At 44.5% G+C, this 20,957-nt stretch overlaps 1 protein-coding gene across 1 annotated transcript; it reads left to right on the top strand.

Moving 5' to 3' along the window:
- Positions 1-334: 334 nt before the first annotated feature.
- mlycd (malonyl-CoA decarboxylase) lies at positions 335-15,143 on the top strand. The gene is made up of 5 exons (XM_072695475.1): positions 335-935; positions 7,898-8,010; positions 8,269-8,425; positions 8,950-9,102; positions 12,335-15,143. Exons 1-5 carry the CDS (start codon positions 366-368, stop codon positions 12,878-12,880), a joined length of 1,539 nt encoding a protein of 512 aa, XP_072551576.1. The 5' UTR covers positions 335-365; the 3' UTR covers positions 12,881-15,143.
- Positions 15,144-20,957: the final 5,814 nt, after the last annotated feature.

Below are 20,957 nucleotides of genomic sequence, written 5' to 3' on the forward strand. Positions count from 1 at the left end.
ATATAATATAATATAATATAATATAATGAATTAAATAAATAAATAAGGAAATAAAAATACACGTTTTCTGTCCCTGTATCAAATATTATACAAAATAAAAGTCTCCTATTTGAAGTTTTGTAGACAGAGACTCGTACAAACACTTGAGTATTTAATATTTGGATTTTTATTGCGGTTATTTAATAATTCAGACTTTAAATAATTAAAATAAAAAAGGAATAAACAGAGGAATGATAAAACGCGCCCTTCCCCTTTAAGACACCGGAAACGATCCCGACGTGCCGGAGGTCAGGGGGTTTATTTTGGTGCTGAGCTGGGGCAGGGGCAGGGGCAGGGGCTGGTGATCGTGATCGTGATCGGGGGGGATGAGGATGAGGAGGATGATGATGATGCCTCCAGCCCGCTTCAGCATTCCTCTCCGAGCTTGGCGTCACTGGTGTGTTCTGACGGGCGTCCAGAGCTTCAGAGGGAGGCAGTGTGGAGGTGCTCGGCCGCAGTGCTCCTCCGCTGGGCTGAACGGCGACATGAGGAGTATGGAGGAGATCCTGCGCAGGACCGTGATCCCCCTGCCCAGCTACGAGACCAGAGACAAGTCCCCGCCGCCGCCGGACTCCAGCAGCCTGGAGTTCATGTACTTCTACAGAAAGCTGGACCGGGAGGAGAAACTGACGTTTCTCGACAAACTGTCGAGGGAGTTCGGAGTGGACCACCGAGGGGTCTCGGAGCTGGCCGTGAAGCTGCTGGACACGCAGCTGAGGGACTCGGCCACGGTGCTGCAGGCGGAGGACCGGCTGCGTTACATCCTGACCCCCAGATACAGACATTTACTGGGCCATATAAGCAGGGTAGAGGGCGGGGTGAAGTTCTTGGTGGACCTCCGTGCAGATCTCCTTGACATTACATCTTCTAAGCTGACTGACAGTCCTCACATGAGGGTAAATACACTGGAAAGACAGCTAGTTAAGTAGCTGCTAGTTACACTAGTTAACATGCCAGGTGTCAGGTAGTGCCAGTGGTCAGTTAGGTCCAGTTTTAATGGTGATGCCTTTTGTGGTGTATGGAAAGTGATCATGTGCTTGGACCTGTTGGCATGACGCAGGCATCGCCTTTCACCCACATAGGCCCTGGTTTCCATTACGCTGAGCTGCTCTAGGGGTGTAAATAACAGCAGGTCACAGCAGAGAGGGCGACTTTTACCCTACTTCATGCCTGAGCCTCGGTGTGCCCCCTCTAAGCGTTGTTGCGCAATCACGAGGTGGGCAGAAAATAGCTTGGCCTGAATTTCCTCTCACATTTATGGCATTTGGGCTCTTCTATGTAACTCCCCTAAATCTGCTATAGACAAAGACATAGTAATTTCAAATATCTACATTAAATATTTACATTTATAGATTTTTATACAGATAAAGCATTTGCTAAGTTTGATATACACTTGCATTGACTGAGGCTTACAGGCCTTCACAGTCAGGGTTCACTTACACTTGGCTTTAAAGAGCTATCATATTTAATACATAGTCTGTGAGACTTCAGCAACACTAATGTGATCATTAAATGAAATGAAATTCATTACCATGAATGTTTATTGATTAGTGAGTGTTTATTTAATAAATATTTATGGTAAGTAATTATTTAATTATCACACTAGTGTTGTTATGTATGATAATTATAAAATATGATAATACAGGCTATGTATGAAATATAACATAAGTGTGCTTTAAGTAAGTTAGAGGAGAAAAGTAATCATTTTATCATTTTAACTATTATTACACAGTTAGGCTAAGTCTCCGGTGCAGAATAGGTAGGACATACAGTAGTGCAAGAACAACAGACAAGGCACGAGACAGGTTGCATAGGCAGTAAGTGCATATGTGTATGAAGGCTGGGTGATTCAGGTCCAGCTAAGTAGGTGGAGTAAATAAATATATAGAGCAGTGGTGGATGTGCTGTGCTGGAGTGTGTGCTGAGGTAGACCGGTCTGGGTTATGTCCAGAGAGGAGTTCAGTCAAGTCTGGGGAGAAAAGCTTGAATCTAGTACATCCAGCACCAGAGTCAGAAGTGTGACCAGACACGAAGCAGAACCGATGATAAACCAGGCCGGATTGAGTTCCTCACGTTATACTTGAGTAGATCTATGGATTATGATTTGAAAATACTCAGGAAATCTTAAATACCAGAGTGTCACAACTATCCACCATGATATAATTGGTTATATTGATGCTCTGGAAATGTTAATTGCCAGTACCTCACTCATCACTGTCATGCAGAAACGTTGAATATCATTTTTGCTGTTTTCTTTTCTACACATAATGTGAATCAGAATTTCACAATGAATCCACCAATAGAAATGCCCCAAATCTTTTTACATTGGCTTTCTGTGAAGGTTAGATAAGGTCAGGAGGGAGGTTAAGCTAACATTTAAGAGACATGATGTTTTTGCGTGACCGTGATGTATACCTTTGAACGCTGTAGCTGCTCTCTACACTGTATCAGTAATTCTGGATTTATAGATTGATAGAAATGACCTAAGTGATACACTCATTATTTTACATTGACCTCCATTCAAAATTTAGGTCATTTTTGCCTTGTCCTGTAAAGTGAATTTTGGAGATGTATGTTTTTTATTGAACAGCTCTGGGGGGAAAAAAATGAAGAGACCACCCTACATGATCAGTTTCTCTGGTTTGACTGTTTACAGGCAGTGTGTTTAAGGGCATTAACGTTTGCATTGTATTTTATAAACCGTGGACAACACCCCCCCCCCCCAAAAAAAATAAAAATAAAATAAAATAAAAATAATAATAATAATAATAATAGTAAAATAAATAATTGCTATTACAGAGAAATACAAATTTAAAAGAAAAAAATAAGTGGTATCTTATTTTTTTAGCATTTAGTTGCAGAAATGACAACTTCTCAAAAACAATTATTATTCAAATTAAACAACACAAGCATTTTATGAAAATGAAACATTTCCATTTGGTTTACCAATCGACTGCCAGTCACAGCTTTCATGTCTTGGCAGGCTCTCCACTAGTCTTTCACATTGCTGTTGGGACTTCATGCCATTCATAGTCTGCAAATTCAGGGAACTCAGCTCTGTTTGATTAAATGTTTGGGGGGGAATAAAGGCTGCCACACACACAGATGCAAATTTAAGAGAAAAAAATAAGTGGTCTTTTAATTTTTTTCCAGAGCTGTATATTGATAATGCATGCCAATACTTATTTATTTATGTATTTATTAATTTTGAAGTTGAGGTATTTCTAATGCTAAAGTCGGACCTAACCTGAGCTTAAATTGGATCAGTTTAAAACCTTCATGCTCATTTTCAGTCTACTGTAGTTGGCTGTTGTTTGAGCACACCATATGCCCTAATTTCAGTTATTTTTTTAAGCTAATAGTGCTGCACTGAATACAGACCATAGCTTAATTCGATTTCTTATCATTGTATTATGTGCGTGACTTGGTTTTAAGCAGCACCTGTTAGGGAGTTGTTAGCTTATCTCGGATGGCCGTTTCCCCTCCTGGTATTAAGGCATAATTCCTGCACTGTTGTGGGGATGTGGTTGATATGGTTTTCAGTTACGTTTTCTGTGAGACGGTCTGGATGGTGGATCAGCAAAATATCTATCCTGTATCTGGTAATTCTGCGGACAGGAGGCGATGGAGCGGTCGTTTCCAGTGTGTGAATGTTGCCTAAGCTTGAAAATCTAATGGCTCACCAACAGAGAAATTCCTTGCTCAGCATACCATCTTTTTTTATTATTTATTTATTTATTTCCCCTCCCCTTTCTTTTCTTCGTTTGGTGTCTCACCTTCCAGGTATTATTTGGCCTCTTTATAGATTAGCGGAGTTGCAGAAGGCATTTGTAAGTTTGCAGTATGCTGTGTCAACTTATTTTTTGGGGGTAGCTAGAGTTGTGTTTGGGGAAACTAATGGACTAATGGGGAAAAAAAGACCAAAAAGTTCATCTCCTATGTCCTGACTTTCATTTGGCTCATTTTTTGAGGTACTCCTGAAAGCTTTAGGCTTTCACTTACAGTCTGAACAGCTGATCTGAGTAGAGACTAGGCCGAGAGTGACCTTGTGATGTAGCTTTAGCGTCGGGTCATTTGTTTTTGCTGTCGAAGGCTCACGTTGTCAAGGTTATTTCTTCAGAAATTCAGTCTTATTGATTTACAGGGTGATTTTCATTTGTATTCTTCAACCGCAGGTTCAGATTCAGGCTGAATCATACATCTTAATTTTCTTAAAGGCACCATTAAAAAGCAGAAGCCGGAGGATGATTAAGTGGTGCGATGTCAATAGAGACGTTTGAACTCCTAATTGACATGGAGACGAAATCAAAGGAACTTCAAAAGCTCTGTAAAATGATTTAAAGCACTTCAGACTAGACCGTGCCTCACGCATCACACTGTTTCCCTGCTTGGAGAGATGCGCCGGGGCAAGACCGGAGCTGTGTTTGATGTTCACAGCTGGGCTGGGTGAAGCACAATTTGAGAAATCCAATTTTGCCATTGGAGATCATGAGAGAAAACATTTAGCCCAGTTTGTCTCATCAGTTTAAGTTTGACTGGGTTTCTCTTGCAAAATCCAAGTATTGCAGCGTCCCGACAGTAACAACAGGCCTGTGCTGGAGAAACCGAGCCAGGCAGAGCTCTAAAACAAGTGAGAAGACTAAAGAGGGATCCAGGCATTCTTTCAGGATGTTCAGGATGCTTGACCTTGGACGTTCAGTGGCTTCAGAAATTCTGTAGACGGTCTTAAATGGCGGGACGCTGTGGCCTTAATCAGGATAAACATTTCCGTCATTGCCGTGGATTTTCGAAACACAGCAATCTTCCCCCTTAGCTGAGTATAGGGGCTGCGTGCCGGCTTCGTGGCTGTAAGTCATTTTAGCTCTGCAGCAAGTTCAAAGCTATATGCACTTAACACGCTGATCCTCTTTTGCCTGGGTTGTTCAGGGATTCTGGGGGAGCATGAAATAGGGTTTAAAGTTCTGCTTTGGTTCTGTTGTAAAGTGTACTGAGGGCTACGGATATTCTCTGTAGAGATTTTGCATGTGCACCCGACACCTGAAACACAACAGTCAGTGATATTCTGTCTTATGACGGCAGTAAACTTCGCGTGTGTGTGTATGAAAAATGACAACAAAAAAAAATGAATGAATGAATGAACAAAAAGCTACGCTGCCCCTCCCTGTAGACCTAACTAGTAAAGTTTGATTGTGCATGGTATTGTGGGTATGGTAATGGATTTATAAGTATTTCTATGGTAACAGGTATATAGATATAGATATACGTGTATGTATGTGTGTGTGTGTGTGTATATATATAGATAGATAGATATATATATATAAGCGACCTTTACATCTTATTTCAATACGATTCTCATGAAATTGTGGAACATGCCACAATAGAAAACAGTAAGCGCAGAGAAGTAAATTCTCACATCCTTCAAAGTGGGTTTGATAGTTGGAAATATGCCTGGTATTTTAGGGACATCCCTGTCTTTTCCCATCATATTTCAACTCATGAAATCTCTGTGTCGGAGCTGTTGGACAGCTGCAGGGTGTGTGAAGCGGAAACTCAGAGGATGCCAACATGCGCAGCCATGTTGCTACGCAGCACTAGGTGCTATCTTGCACGACTGTCGGTTCAAAATCAATGGAAAGAAACCCTAGCCTGTTGTACCGAACTCCTGCAGAGCCATGAGCTTTGCTGTGTTCCACTGCACCGGTGATTATCAGCACTTGGTATTGATTGGGAATTGATGATCACTACTACGCTTTGGCAGTAGAATGTGAAATGGCAAAATGATAAAATGACGGTGTGCCGGCTCAAACAGTCTCGGCTGTTGAATAAGTGCAGACAGGCAGTCTGTCATCTGTACAGTATTTCTCTGAAACGACCCTCGCATGGCCTCTGATGATCTCCAGAAGAAATAAGTACAAGTGCAGACTAAAAACTTTTGATTTTTCAAAGTTTCTTTTATTTATTTATTTTTTTAGTCCCCCCCATTGCTTCATCCGTTCTCCTCACCCCTCTCTGCTCTGCCCTCCGTCATGTCACCACAGTTGAGAACCGCACAGCCTCTATTTCAAAGGGTTTTGATGAGCCGCAAGGTTATTGAAGTACAGATTTGTCCCTGACTCTTCCTCTCTCGCTGCTGCTTTGTGTGAGAAGGGGCAGAATTTGGATCTCTCTCTTGCTGGAAGCAGAGAAGTGGCAGCAGGACATGACTTTTAAGAACATCATGGCAGGAAAGAAGAAGGAGGGGGAAAAAAAAGGCTCAGAAACGCTGCAGAAGGATTAATCAACATCTAGGCCAACCGAACCGTTAGTTGTCCTTGCTGCTAAGTTTGGCCTGTGTTGGATAGGCTGGATATATGCACATCGCGTTGTGTTTCTGCTCTGATGAAATTCGTGTGTGTGTGTGTGTGAGAACGTGAACGTGTGCACACATATGAGAACGTTGCAGTTTTGAAAGTTTGGGCCCGGAGCATGATGCCATATATCCGCGTGTGATTTCCTTGATTTACCTCCGGCCCCTGGAGGAAATTCAGCCATGTAAGCAAATAGAAAACTGTGCTGGGTGCAGAATTTTAAGTGCTGCCTGCTGCCCTTGCGTGCAAAGTGGAATAACATCCAGTAAGTGCTTAGAAGTAAATTCTCTGTCCAAAGTGGGTTTGATAATTTTTAAAGTTAAGTGGAAATGTGCCTGGTTCGGGGGGCCGTGGGCCAGGGATAGCACTTAGACGAGGCCTGTGATTGACAGAAAAGTGAAGTGAGGGAGACTATATCCGTACCCGAGCTGCTGTGGGAAATGGCCTGCTGTCCCCTGTGCTCCTCTTCCTCCTGGGCAGCGCTCCTGCTGCTGGCTGGTGCAGTGCTGCTGCTGCTGTTGCTGCTGCGGATGGAAAAAGTTCCTGTTTGGGCTTTATTGCCTTTTTTTCTGAAGCTGAAGCTTACTTTTGTTTTTGCTTTTTCCCCCGATGCTCAGTAAATCTGCTGCTGCCAACATCTTATTTGGCTGTGACTGGGATCTTTTAACTCAGTGGTTCTCAACCCTTGTCCTGGAGGCCCCCCTCCTGCACATTTTAGTGTTTACCCTATTCCCAAAGCACCCTATCCAGCTAATCAGCTGATATCCTTGAGTTGAGGTTGTGGTGTGTTACAGCAGGAAACTGTGCAGGACAGAGACGCACTCTTTGAGCGAAGTTTAGGCTGTAGGCTGTTGTGCACTCTTTGTGAGTGCATATAGTGCATAAGTGTGTGTGTGTATGTGTATATAGGGGATGGTCTGATTGGGCGACATTTCCATTCAGCTTGTTATCTTCAGGTAGAGCCCATGTGGACATGGAAATGTTCAAGCTGATTTTGCCGATAGGTGTGCCTAAGGGTGCAGTGTATACCACTGTTCACATGGACTGGGACAGCTCCTTGCCGAAAGACCAGTGTGTTTACCTCTGATCTCTCCTTCATCTTGTGGAGCACTTCTAATAAACCCACCTGTAGGGCAGGCAAACAAACAGGCCTGAAACGCAGCAGCCGGCAGAGAGAGATGATTGGGTCTAGCTCTGAAACCCGGAACGCCAGGCTGAATACAATCAGGAACGGTCTGTGAAATATTAAGGCTCTGAGGGGACGTTAGCTGGGACATGCAAATATAACATAATCCAGGGGAAAATGAAATTCGTGTTGAATTAGCTCTTTTCAGCAGGCTCTTTCATTGGCGTATTAGAGGCTGATTTCATTAGTTTCTCTGTAAGGCTTATCAGATAACAGGATGCTGTATTTAGTCATCTTATTTATGGCTGGACTTGGCTGTACAGACAGATGGTTTTGATGTTCTGTGCATTGAATGTATAATTCTCTGTGTGTGTTTGTGTTTCAGGAACTTAACAGCACTCTGAAGAGCCTCCTGTCTGAGTGGTTTTCTGTTGGGCTGCTCCGGCTGGAGAGAATCACCTGGCAGTCCCCTTGTGAGCTCCTACAGAAGATCAGCCAGTAAGAAGTACACGCACATACACACCTATTCTAATGAATGCATTCAGCTCCTTTATTAAGTTGGACACATTGCTGACACACATGTCTAGTCCCTGTAGAGAAGCACTGCTAATAGAATAGGACTTTCTGGAGCAGATAAACATGAATCTATTGGTACCATGCCTAATGCAAGGCATGGGCTAGAGGGGTATAAAGGCCCCCTAGCATTAGATTAATTTGCAGTAACCTGAATAATTACTTGGCTGTCTGGTCTTACAGATATGAGGCAGTCCATCCAGTGCGCAACTGGACAGACATCAAGCGCAGAGTTGGGCCCTACAGACGCTGCTATGCCTTCACCCACGCCTCCATGCCTGGAGAACCACTGGTGGTCTTGCACGTGGCGCTCACCCAGGACATTTCGGATAACATCCAAGTAAGAAACCGAGAACATAAACATTTTGTTTATTATTATTTATTAAATAGAAAAATCACTCACAAGAACTATGCATTTATCAGCAACACTGTTTCTAATATGTTAAACTGTAAGTAAAGGCTGTCTTTGGCTTAATGCTGTCCATCTTAATGATGCATTTTCCTGAAGCTGTGTGGGCTAGTATTACATACTTCTTTATGCAGTCAGAACTGTGGGAGTTCGCACAAGCTGGCCTGTACAAATGAGCAGAAATGGGCAGAAATCTGGGTGATGGGTCCAAAATGACAGTGAGAAACTTGCCAGTTTGTCCAACATCGAGCTCCAAAATTCAGAGTAAAGTGAAAGTGATAGCATTATTTGACTGCATACTGTTAATATTTACAGATTATATATTATTATTATTATTATTTATAGATTATATTACAGAATATAGATAGATAGATGGAGATAGATAGATCGATGGAGATCTACACATGCAGTATCTTAAATCTGACTAGTCTGCTGTCCTTGTTCTTTTTTGCCAGTGCATCGTGAGAGAGTTTGCAACTCTGGATGCGATAGAAGAGGTGCAGAAGATCAACACTGCCATCTTCTACTCCATCTCCTCCACACAGGCTGGCCTGCAGGGGGTGGAGCTGGGCAATTACCTCATCAAGAGGGTGGTCCGCGAATTGCAGGTTTGTGTGAGCGAAGAAGAATCACAGGCTTTGCTCTCCTTGGTGGAAAGTACTCTGTTACACTGAAACAACATGAAGGTTTCGAACATCCAGACCATCCCCTACATGTAGACTGCACTCCTGCCACGCGGAAGAGAAAGGGCCACTGGCGGAATGGGGTTACACTGAGCATTTTCAGATCTGAAGAGGGATGAAGTGGCCCACCCACACATAGCATGAGAGCTGTTCAGCCTCTCGATTGAGGGACAAACTATTCAGCTTGTTACCGTCAACCGCACCGTTAGACATGCTGAGGTCAGGCTTTTTCACTCCTGTCCGTATAGTCAACCGCTTTCTGAACCAAATGAACTGAAGCTGACAGATACCATAGTATCTAGTAGCTGAAAGCAAGGATAGGATGATGTGTAGTCTCTGATGAACTGAGCGCATGCCCTATTTCTGCATCCAAATGTCAAGTATTTTCAGTTAAACGACAGTGCCAGAGAGAGATGCTTGCCTGAAGCTGTGTGGGCTAGTATAGTAGCCATGCCCAATATAGTAATGGTAAGCAGTAGGGTGTCGATATGACACAGAGTCTACAATTCAACATATTGTGATACTGTAAGCATTTTATAAACGTACAGAATTTTTTTTTAACTGTCATAGTATTAAATAGGTCATTAGTAATATTGTAACACCTTCATTCATCTTCATCCTATTATGTTCTGGCCCACTTTAAATAGCCAGTTTTCCAACCCACTCATTAGTACTCTCTCCCCATCACATGTAATTCTCCCAACACTGGGAGGGTGAGGATTGACGCATACTTTCTTCAACACATGCACGACCGGCCACCACCTCTTTTCGAACTGCTGCCACTGCAACATCACTGGGCAACCAGCATGCTGGGTAGCTAGCTCTGATGCAGCTAGCAGATGCCCATGCTGGCCATCCAGCCAGCCACCTGGAAGGAACAAGGCCAATTGTGCTGTATCAGGCTCTGGCTGCAAATCGGCAATCCTCAGGTCTCAGTGGCAGTGCTGTCTGCTGGAGTCTGAACCCTTCAGAAAGTACAACACTGCAATCTAGTGGTCGGGGTTTTAACACGACACAGAATAAACCACTGATTTCCCCCAATGTTTACATTTACACTATTAATTAAAATCAATAAACTGTGGGCAGTAACTGTCTGACTTCAGAGAACTTGGGCTTGGACCACTATCGCTCTTGAGCAATCTGTGGATCCGAACTGCTTGATTTGCGCAGCAAAGGCTGGTTGTGTTATCTCTCTGATTGCTTGAAGTCTGCAAAGATGAGGCACTTCAGTGGACAGAAGTGATTTGTTTACCCATATAAAAAAACCTAATCTGCTAAAAGGCCTAAAGATTGAGCATCATAGATGTCTACTCAGGGCCTTCTCAGATCTATACATGCCCAACTGAACTGCGCCACCAAGAGTCAAGAGTGGAATTCAGCATCGTCTGCGAGAGAGAGGGAGAACCAAAGGAAAACTAATGAAATCTCAGCTGTCAACCTCAATAACATGGAAAGATAGGGAAAACATGGCATGTCTGAGAGCCGAGCAGTCGCTTTATTGGATGAGGGCGGAATTGAATGAGGGGATGAGGGTGAAAGAAGGGGGAAAAAAAAAAACAAGTGGCTCTCAGGTTTATAGATTCAAATGACTTTTTGCTTCATGGAAAATGTTGATGAAATAAAGTGCAGGGCGGCTGTTTGTGTAATGGAGGTTAAGCCCTGTTAAGAGCTCTCATAGGAGGCCTGCAGGGTGGCTGTTCTCTCTGAGAGCGAAGCGAGGGAGCAGGGTCTGCTGCTGGAGGGGAAATGGGATGGAGGGGAGCAAACATAGGGCTGATAGGCATTATTTCATGCAAATGGTTCATAGTGGCATAGATTCGTGCTGGTGCTGCAGTGAAGGAGGTCTGTGTAAGGTGTGCCGTCGATAAGGGTGCTGCATGGCAAACTCCTGTGCTATTGGCGAGAGTGTTTTACTGCAGGTGCTCATGTAAATAGTATTGTAATGGAGTGCGGGGTGCGCGAGTGTGTCCCACTGCAAGCGGGAGGAATGAAGGTGACTCTCTGCCACTGGGGAACCACTACATTGATGGATGGAAGACGGAGAGGGGAGGGGTGCGGAGTGGAGGGGGGGTGGGGTGGGTCAGGGTGTGATTTAGGAGGAGGAGAAGAGTGTCTAGTTGTCTTTCAGCATTGCACTCGTGGGACTCTTTGGCTCTCACACTCTCTTTCTGTCTCTCTCTCTCTCTCGCGCACGCTTGGAATCTGTCTCACTCTCGCTTCTTTAAAGCCTGCTGACCAAGGATTTGCAGTAAATTGAGCTGATGAATAGAAAGTGACCCCCAGACACGATTATCCTCACTTTCTCTGAGGATGTGATGGAGAACACGGCAATGAATGAGGGAGAGAAGCTGAGGGATAACCCCCCCCCCCCCCCCCCCCTCCCGCCGAAAAAACAGGCTTAAACCCGCTCTCCCCTCTGGGGCCTAGTCTGATACCTTTTGGCTTAGTTTGCTGCCGTATGCAGTATGGTGCGAGACAGCTTGATAAAGAGAGGGTGAGAGAGAGAGAGAGAGAGAGAGAGAGAGAGAAAAGATGGACATGAGAGAGGTGGAGAACATCAGAACATCAGAGGGTGGCTGAGAGACAGTGAGAGAGATTAAGTCCAAGGCCGTGAGAAGGGGGACAGACCTGCACTATACGGACAAAAGTATTGGGACGCGGCAGTTCTTCCCTCCTAGATCTTTCACCATCAGCTGTGAGTGGTATTATTGAACAGTGGGAGCATCTAGGAGCCACAGAGAGCAACTCAGCCACCTAGTGTCTGTTAGACCACATAAAGTTACAGAGCGAGGATGAGTGGCCGAATGCTGAGCTCAGAGTGCAGAGCTCCAAACCTGCTGCTGTTAGAGCTGTGAAAGGGGGAGGCTCTATGTGTTTAGAATGGGAAGTCACACAACTTCTGTAGGTGTAATGTCTAGGTGTCCCAATACTTTTGTCCATATAGTGTACTTGTATAGTGTTAGCCCTTAGTTAAAACAAGTGAATTGTCTAATAAAAGCCATTTTATGCTGATAAATTACACTTCTGGTTCTGTTACTAACCGTACGTCAACTGATGAGGAAATAGTCCAGATGTTATCCTCCATTATGTAGCGGTGGGCAGCAACCTTTTGAATCTTTAACTAACCACATCTGCATCTTTGTCTCCATCTCCACAGAGCGAGTTCCCTCACATGGCCCAGTTCTCCAGCCTGTCGCCCATCCCAGGCTTTGCGTCCTGGCTGCAGGGCTTCCTGGGCCAGTACAGAAAGGAAGGTCGTGCTGCCGAGCTTCTGACAGAGCAGGAGTGGAGGGTGGTTGAGGAGGTGACTGGTGCTACCCCCGGGGCAGCAGCTCTGGAGACCTTGCGTACTCTTCTTGGCTCTGGAGAATGGCTGCGCTCTGAGCGGCTGCTGTGCGTTCTAGAGCCCGTGCTGATGCGGCTCTGCGCCTGGTACCTGTACGGAGAGAAGAGGCGGGGCTATGCCCTCAACCCCGTCGCCAATTTCCACCTGCAGAACGGCGCAGTCTTGTGGCGGCTGAACTGGCTCGCAGACACCAGCCAAAGGGGCATCGCCAACTCGTGTGGTATTATGGTCAACTACCGCTACTTCCTGCAAGAGACCAGCACCAACAGCGCCACCTACCTGCAGAACAAAGTCATCACTGCTTCAGAGCAAGTGCTGAGCCTGGTCTCACAGTTCCAAAAGAACAGCAAACTGTGAAATATCTCCTGATCCAATAAATTCACTTGAGGGACAACCTCTCTAAACATCTGCTCAGGAGTTCTGAACACTGTATATAGTATGTAATTAAAAAATGAACTCGAGCACCACAAGCTTCAACAAGACGATAAGATATCTGGACATTTTTTGTTTTTTTTGATTGCACTTTAGAGCTTGTATAAAAATGAGGACTAGCACAGCTACTAATTGCTTAGTAGACCTCTCAAGTAGGGTTATTACAATACGAGAGTTTGTAGGAACACTCTATTTCTGAACACCACTGTCTTGTTTCAGTATTGGAAACTCTTTTGGTCTTAGCCTTTAATCTGGTTCTGGGAAGCCTAGTCTTCGATCACTGAATTGTAGTTTCAGCAGTGAAATGCTATTGGAAACCAGGGCTGGGCAATATGATAAAAATGTTAGATCACAATATTTAAAAACATTTTCCTGACATATAATATTTGTAGTGATATTTTGTCATACAGGCTAAAAGATGCATATTTAAAAAAAAGAATTCTATCAAATTTGCCTTCCATTCAGTTAAACAGGACTAATTACACTACCTGTAAAGGAAAGTGCAGTTGGTCAGCGTTCTCAGAAAAGCTTATTGTAAATCACAATAATACTTAAAGGTAAAGGTGCACGTATTTGTCACTGTACAGTGTGGACTGTACAGCGAAATGTGTCCTCCGCATTTAACCCATCTGGTAATGAACACACACTCACACACACACGTGTTAGGGGCAGTGAGTACACACACACACCCAGAGCGGTGGGCAGCCAACTCCAGCGCCCGGGGAGCAGAGAGGGTAAAGGGCCTTGCTCAAGGGCCCAACAGTGGCAGCTTGCCGAGCCCGGGAATCGAACCCACAACCCTGTTATCGATATCGCAGCGCTCTAACCGCTGAGCCACCACTGCCCCACTTATCACAATACGTTAAAATATTATCACATTGCCCACCCCACAATTGGACACAGCCTTTAATCCTGGTCTGGGACACCTAATCTTTGCCAAATGAATTGTAGTTTCATTGATGAACCACTTTTGGAAACTTTCAGGCCAGAATTAGCCTTAATCTGGTTCTGGGAGGCCTAGTCCTGGACAACTAATCATAGATTTAATGAAGAACCACTTTTGGAAGCTGTTTCAGTTTAGGCTTAGCCTTAATCTAAGTCTGGGAGGTCTAAATTGCAGTATTAAGGTTTTGCATTTCTGACCATTTATGCAGCTCTACTGTGGAATTGTGCCTCATCCTGTAGTCGGCATCATGCCCTTAAATTATAGTCTCCTGGTTTAAGTCGTTTTTTCCTCTGTGGGTGAAAATGAATGGCATTTTTGAAAATCCCCACTGTTGAGCCCTGCAGGTAGCTGAAATGTTTCAAACCCAGTACAATTCATCTTGTGTACATTTCTCCCTCAAATACCACTGCCTGGATCCTCTGACTGGCATTGGCACTCTGCAAATTCCAGCTTTGCTCAGTTTCTCTGAGCTTTACAGCACGGCACGCTGCATTTTTGCCATTACCGTGTTACACACATGACGACAAGCCCACAAAAAGCCATAGTAGATGACGTGGCTTGAAATTTACCCCTAGAAGTAGCGTATTTCGTGCTGTACTTGGTACTGACTGGACAGAGTCTGATATTCCATTAGTATTACTACTATTACATGATTACTATTACACATAACTGCAGCTACTCAAACTGTACTGATCTGTTGCAGGTTGCAGTGGTTCCGTTTCTTGTTTCAGAGGGTCCAGTGACATGCAGGGTGACAAACTTGCCAGATTTTGTTTACCACAGGGCGTGTTTCCCCTACGGACAACCAGCGGGTTCCTAATGTGGCATTGTGATGCTGACTACAAAACGACGGCACCTCTTCAGGGGTCTATATCTAAATTGTCCTACTGAGTTAGTCCCAGATTAGTCCCCAACATGGTGAAACAACACAAAAGAGCTTTACAAGTCATGCTTTGCACTGTGCCAAATTCTACTCTCTCTCTCTCTTTTGAGAGAATTTTTCAAATCGAGCCGGTTTTTGCCTTGGCATTGTTGTCTTGGGTAGAGGGCCCGGGCAGGTTTATCTAGCGTTTTCATGTTGTTGCTTATTTTGTGGTTTGAAAGAGTCGGGGTAATGAAGTGTGAAGAATCCATCGGCTTCTGTCATGTCCCTGCTTTACACCGTGTGTATGTGTGTGTGAGCGAGAAGGAGAGAACGAGTGGGCGGAGGCTACTGGAATAAATGAGCTTTTGATTTCTTCATTGTTGTGATCGGCTTCATTCTGTGAAAGGCTTCTGTGGATGTGTAGTGCACCTCCTTTTTCTCCATTCTGATGGTAACATGAATGAACACTGAGTTAATGAACAAACACGATTCAAGACTTCAAGAAATCATAATTTACAAGAGACCTTCTTAATTTTTAAGAAAAGTAAATGTCAGAAGTCTTTATTCCAAGCTGGAAAATTTGTATTGGTCCATTTATCATAACGTTTTTATATCAAGATCATGATTAAGACAAAGTGAAAAACTGCAAAGATGCTTGGATTTGTAAAATGTCTTAAAAGTACCATAGGGATACATTTGTTCAGTGTTTTAAGTTGTTATTTGATGCATAAACAGTAAGAACGAGACTTTGGTTAAGGTGAAAAAGGCTGCAGTTGAGTTTTACAGGCCTATTTACCACCCTGTTATTTTGCTTCAGAATGAAGCCCATACATTTTCCTTTTACCATGGGCCCCCTCCCCCAAAAAACCCAACAGCTCTGCTTTTATTGACTGGTTTACAACACCGAGACAGCCCACAGCAGCATAGTATAGCCTAGTCTAGCTTTGCATAGCTTTCAAGGCCGTAACAAGAACCATTTGTAAAATTCCCAAGTTTTACCGTATAGTATTGCTGTTAGCTTAAGCCTTGGGTCAACTACATGACTTTTGAGGTCATTGCAGATTATGAAATACTCTCTCATGTCCCCACTTCAGTTTTGCTGATTTTTATGGCTATTAAAATGTCCATCACACTCAACTCACCTCACACTAGAGATGCTACAACACGACCTCAACCTGTTGCTAAACCGAACCGAACAAACCCCCCAAACCACAGGCGTCCTGGGTTACCTATGACGTAGGTATAGGTGTGCCGCATGGGTTACCTATGCGCCACAAACCCAAAACAAAAGAAACGTGAAAGGTCGTGGGTGGGAAGACAGACTGCAGAAGGAGTTGGGGGTGAGTAGCACAGCTCACATTGGAGGCTACCCTACGTACGAGGCAGGTGCTGGCTTCTTCGGTACTGCAGTATCGGACATGTACTACTGCTGCATCATACACACCCGATTGTGCTCGGTCATATAGAAAAAATCTAACGTTTGGTATACTCTGGCATACTCAACTGATCTAAAATGAGATTAGGAGGCCAAGAAATCCGAGTCTGCGCACCTCACACAGTACCCGATTTGCTCAATATTCAGACTGCTGAATAATCTGCAGACTAGAGCCAACCAGCACAGACTCAGCCAGACTGAGAATTGGGGTTAAAATCAGGGTTAAATGTTGTGGTGTAACCCTGGCTTAAACAGACTGTAGTAAGGTGTGGTAGGGTTAGTAGTTTAGTCTTTCTTCCAGCTACATGGCAAAGCATGACTTGCTCTTCCCAGCCGGGTTGGCTAGCATTAGTTTTAAGACTTTCATAATCTCCCAAATTAGGTGTTGCATTTAGCTGAGAATTAAGATTACAACTACACTATTGCTTGGTGTAACCCGTTAAAACCGTTAAACAGACTGTAGTAAGGTGTGGTAGGGGTCGGGGAAGGTCACTCCCAGGCCTTTACAAGTTGTTTAGCCTAGCTTTATCGACTACACCACAAAGCATGACTTGCTCTCCCCAGCCGGGTTGGTTAGCATTAGCTTTTAGCCTTTCATATTCTTCCAATTTTGTTGTTGCATTAAGCTTAAAAATTGGGATAAAACCTTTGGTAAGAAATATGCAGTGTAACACATTAAAGCTGTTAAAGAGTCTGTATTTAGCTGAGCATCATCGTCTAGACTGCAAAGCATGACTTGCTCTCCCCAGCCAGGTTGGCCTAGGATTAGCTTTTAGCCTTTCATATTCTTCTAAATTTGTTGTTGTGTTAAAGTGAAAATATGGATTAAAATTTGTGTAGAAATTGCGTAGTGTAGTCCGTCACATTCTTCCAACTTTGTTGTTGCATTTAGCTTTGAAGGGCTTCTGCTAGGAGGCTGGGTGTATGTGCATGTTAGGGGGTGTAAATAAAATGAGTCAATACTGTTATCTAACAGTTTGGGGGTTTTAGAACTGGCCTGTTTTCCAGCTCTGTTTTACTTACAAGGGTTTTGCTTTTGAAGGAGGTTCACATTGTGTCAGTTCCATGTATCGAGCTCCATTATTCCATTATCCAAGTTAAATCCAGCTTTCCAATCTACTAATTTTTTAACGAAGGTGGCCCAGGACGTCGCATTTGAGGTGTTTGAGATTGGAAGTTTTGTTATTTGGGCTTTTCTGGCAGTGTTTGGAAAGACTCAACACTCTCCAGGACCAGGAGAGACACTTTATTCCTTCCTGTCTTGTGTCCCCCGAGTCTGATAAGAGACCACGGTGCTCAAACAGAGGCCCCTATCTGTTTTCAGTCTATCGCCGCGTAAAACATATCAGTGCAAGTTGACTGTGAAATTGCATTTTTACTCTCGAACGAGGAATAGTGTTTTTTCCTCCCCCTCCTCTCCCCTGAGCTGCATGGTGTCCTAGAAACTAATGAAGTAAGAAATAAAGTTGAAATAAATTGATAAATTTATGATATTCACTTAAGCAGAACACGGGGAGGAAAGGAAGGGGGGGAAAGAGCCGGTGTTTAAAGAATGCCCTTGAGAACCCTCTCCTGAGGCGATAGAGAGACAGGGAGATGGAGAGAGAGGGGTGCGGTGGTGATGGTGGTGGTGGTGGTGTGGGGGGAGGGGAGGGGTTGGCGTCGGAGTACCTGCGAGGTGAATGCTTTTAGAGGAATGTGGAGTCGCAGGCCCAAGGCTGCCACGCTACACTTCAACACCTCAAGGGCTTCACTAAGGGGTAAACACATGTACAGTTCCTATGGCAACGGCTGGGACACTAACCTCCACGGCGGCGCTCAGGCATCATTCGTTTCTCTTTTTATATCAATTCAGTCTGGTTGGATCCAAGGCCAGTTTTTATACCTTCCCATGCCTTTTGGTTTATCTGTCTGAGAGGCGTCGTAACAATTCCAATGATTTCCTGGAAGTGTCTCCATGATGTCCATGGTCTTTCCTCTCTGTCCCCCGTGTTATTGCACAGATCAGCCTGCGAAACCCATACAAACACCTACAAACCTTCTCAGCTGCGTGAAATGAATGGGTGCTTCTTCTCGTTAGGCAGACACATGGCACAGCGGTACAAGAGTCATCAGAGGTTAACAGGATGGGCGAGTGTTCGGGACAGGGACAAGGGCGCGTAAGTTGGAAAACTGCTTGCATGCTGCAGAGCCTTTTAGCATTACTTCACCAAGTTTGCCATTGTGTTGAACTAGAAGGCTGGGCCTATGTTCATTTTGGGGGTGTAATTCAGTCTGGTCGGATCCAAGGCCTGTTTTTATACCTTCATGTCATTTCCTGGAACTTCATCCATGAAGATCATGGTCTTTCCTTTTAGTTCCCCTGGTGTTTTACCAGTGTCTTACCGGATAGTGTCTCTGTCCTTTCTGGGTCCTGTTGGTGTCCAGTTGGCACGCTGTGTGGTTAGCTAGCTGAAGAGCTTGTAGTAGCATTTGGTAGGGTTAACACATAGCCAAGGATGCAGCTAGCAGCTTCATCAGCTTCCCCACAAAGCGTAAATCGGTCTCTCCAGCCGTCTGTTGCACAGATACTAGATCGACCTTTCTCCGAGCGGTGCTTCACCTGGATGGCTAGCCTTTTTTTAAGCCTCGCTTCCATATTCTGCCAGATTTTCTGTTGCATTTAGCCTCAAAAGGCTTTCACTAGTGAGATGGAGTATATGGAGTCTTACCAGATAGTGCTGCTGTCTTTTTTGGATACTCTTGGTGTCCAGTTGGGTGGTATGCTAACTAAAGAGATTATAGTAGGGTCTGGTAGGGTTAGCTCTTAGCCTAGCACCCAGTAAGCCTGGTTGGCTTCCTCACTGAGAGCGACTCGCTTTCCTCAGACGGCTGTTGCGGATATTGTGGATACTGCGGATACTCAGGCACTCGCTCCAGACGGCCTTTCTCCAAGCAGGGCTTCACCCGGTCAGCTAGCGTTAGCTTTTAGCTTTTATCCCTATGATTTTCAGAAACTTTTATCCATGATGCTCATGTTCCTCTTCACCCCCTTGTGTTAAACCCTTAAAAAGGCCACAAGAGTGCGGTGTGTTTCTTCTAGTTAGGCCGACACACGGCACAGCGGTAAGTTGGAAAGTGCACATCAGAGGCCGCAGTTGAATTGCGGTTTAACAGATTGGTCGAGTGTGCGGGACAGCAGCACTTGAGAGGGAATCGGCTTACGGGCTGCGGAGCGGCGAAGAAAAAGATGTTTTCCTTTCCACTTCTCCAGGGATTACCCAGGCTGTCACTCACCGCAGAAACAGTTGTATTGGGCTTGGAAACACATCCAGCTTTCTAGTTGGTATTCGCTTTATGTGGCCTCGCACCTGCGGAAACAGGCGCCTGCCCGGCCCTGATGAAAGACGGAGAGATTTATTCATGGGAGCCGTGGAGAAGTTATTGTTGAATCCTTGATGGACAGATTTAGCCCCCGAGGAAATCAAAACGGACGACTGAAGCAGTGCTTCCAGTAGAGCTTTCTGAATATGGTTATTTGGGGATGTTACGCCATCACATTGTCTAATGCAGTTGGGATGCCTGGGTTAAAGACACCAGGACTTGCTGCTGCAGGACATTTGTATTCCATGACTATGCGTTTTCAGACGTTCACCTTTGGGTCAGTGAGCCAGTTCTTAGAGAGAATGACCCATATTGGAGCTGAATGGTTCTGTATCCTCCTGGTAGATTCAGAAGGGAGTGGGGGCCTGAAGCTTCAACCCGCTAACTGCACATTAACATTTTAGAGCCCATTTGTTAATATGCTATTACCACTGAGATTGATTAGAAGGCACTTTACACTACCTCTAATGGCTCTTACTCTGCAGTTGCAGTTAAGTTAAGCATGTGCTGAACAGCCTTCTATTAGCTCTTTGTAATGTATTCCAACAGTGCATAAATAATCAACCTGTTTTAGATACCAAGGTTCTCCAATGCATGTATTAATGGTTGAGTGTTAATACTGTATGCCAGCTGGTGTCCCTTTTCACCACCTTGCCTAATTTAATTATAGTGCTGGAATTTGCAGAGCAAAGAAAGCTCATTAAAAGGCATGCAGAAGATGTAGTCAGATGCATAAGTATTTGGACAGTGAGAGAATTATTGGGGGGAATTTTGCCACTGTACACCACCTCAATGGATTGAACCATTTAGGAATTACAGCCTTTTTGTGACACGGTCCCTTGTATTTTCACAGGCACTGACTGATACGCTTAGCGTCATGGCCAGGTGTGGCCTGTCATAATGCCAACACGAATTAAGGAGCGAAATTTGCATTTGGTAGCCGTTCATTGGTGAAACAGGCCATCATTAGGCTGCCAAAACAAACCAACCTATCAGAGGGCCTGTTTCCACTTGGCATTAACATGTGATTTTACTGATTTTACTGAATATGCCTGTGGAAAAAGGTTAATGTGAGTAATAATTACTGTGGATCTTGGCTGCTCTCTCTCTCTCTCTTTCTCTCTCTCTCTCTCTCTCTCTCTCTCAGGGACAATGAAAAAAAAACATCTGTAATAGGGCTCTGAGTGGCTCAGCTGCCTAATGCGCTACCACTGTGGCCTGGGGGTCAAATCTTGAGCCATGCCGCTTTGCCATCAGCAGCCGGAGTCTGAGAGAGCACAATTGGCCGTGCTCTCTCTAGGTGGGTAGATGGCGCTCTCTCCCTTTATCACATCAGCATTGTTGGCCGGCACAGGCGTCTGTTAGCTGCTGTGGTAGAGCTGGGGACCTGGCA

Source organism: Salminus brasiliensis, chromosome 13, assembly GCF_030463535.1.
Source record: "Salminus brasiliensis chromosome 13, fSalBra1.hap2, whole genome shotgun sequence".
NCBI lineage: Eukaryota > Metazoa > Chordata > Actinopteri > Characiformes > Bryconidae > Salminus > Salminus brasiliensis.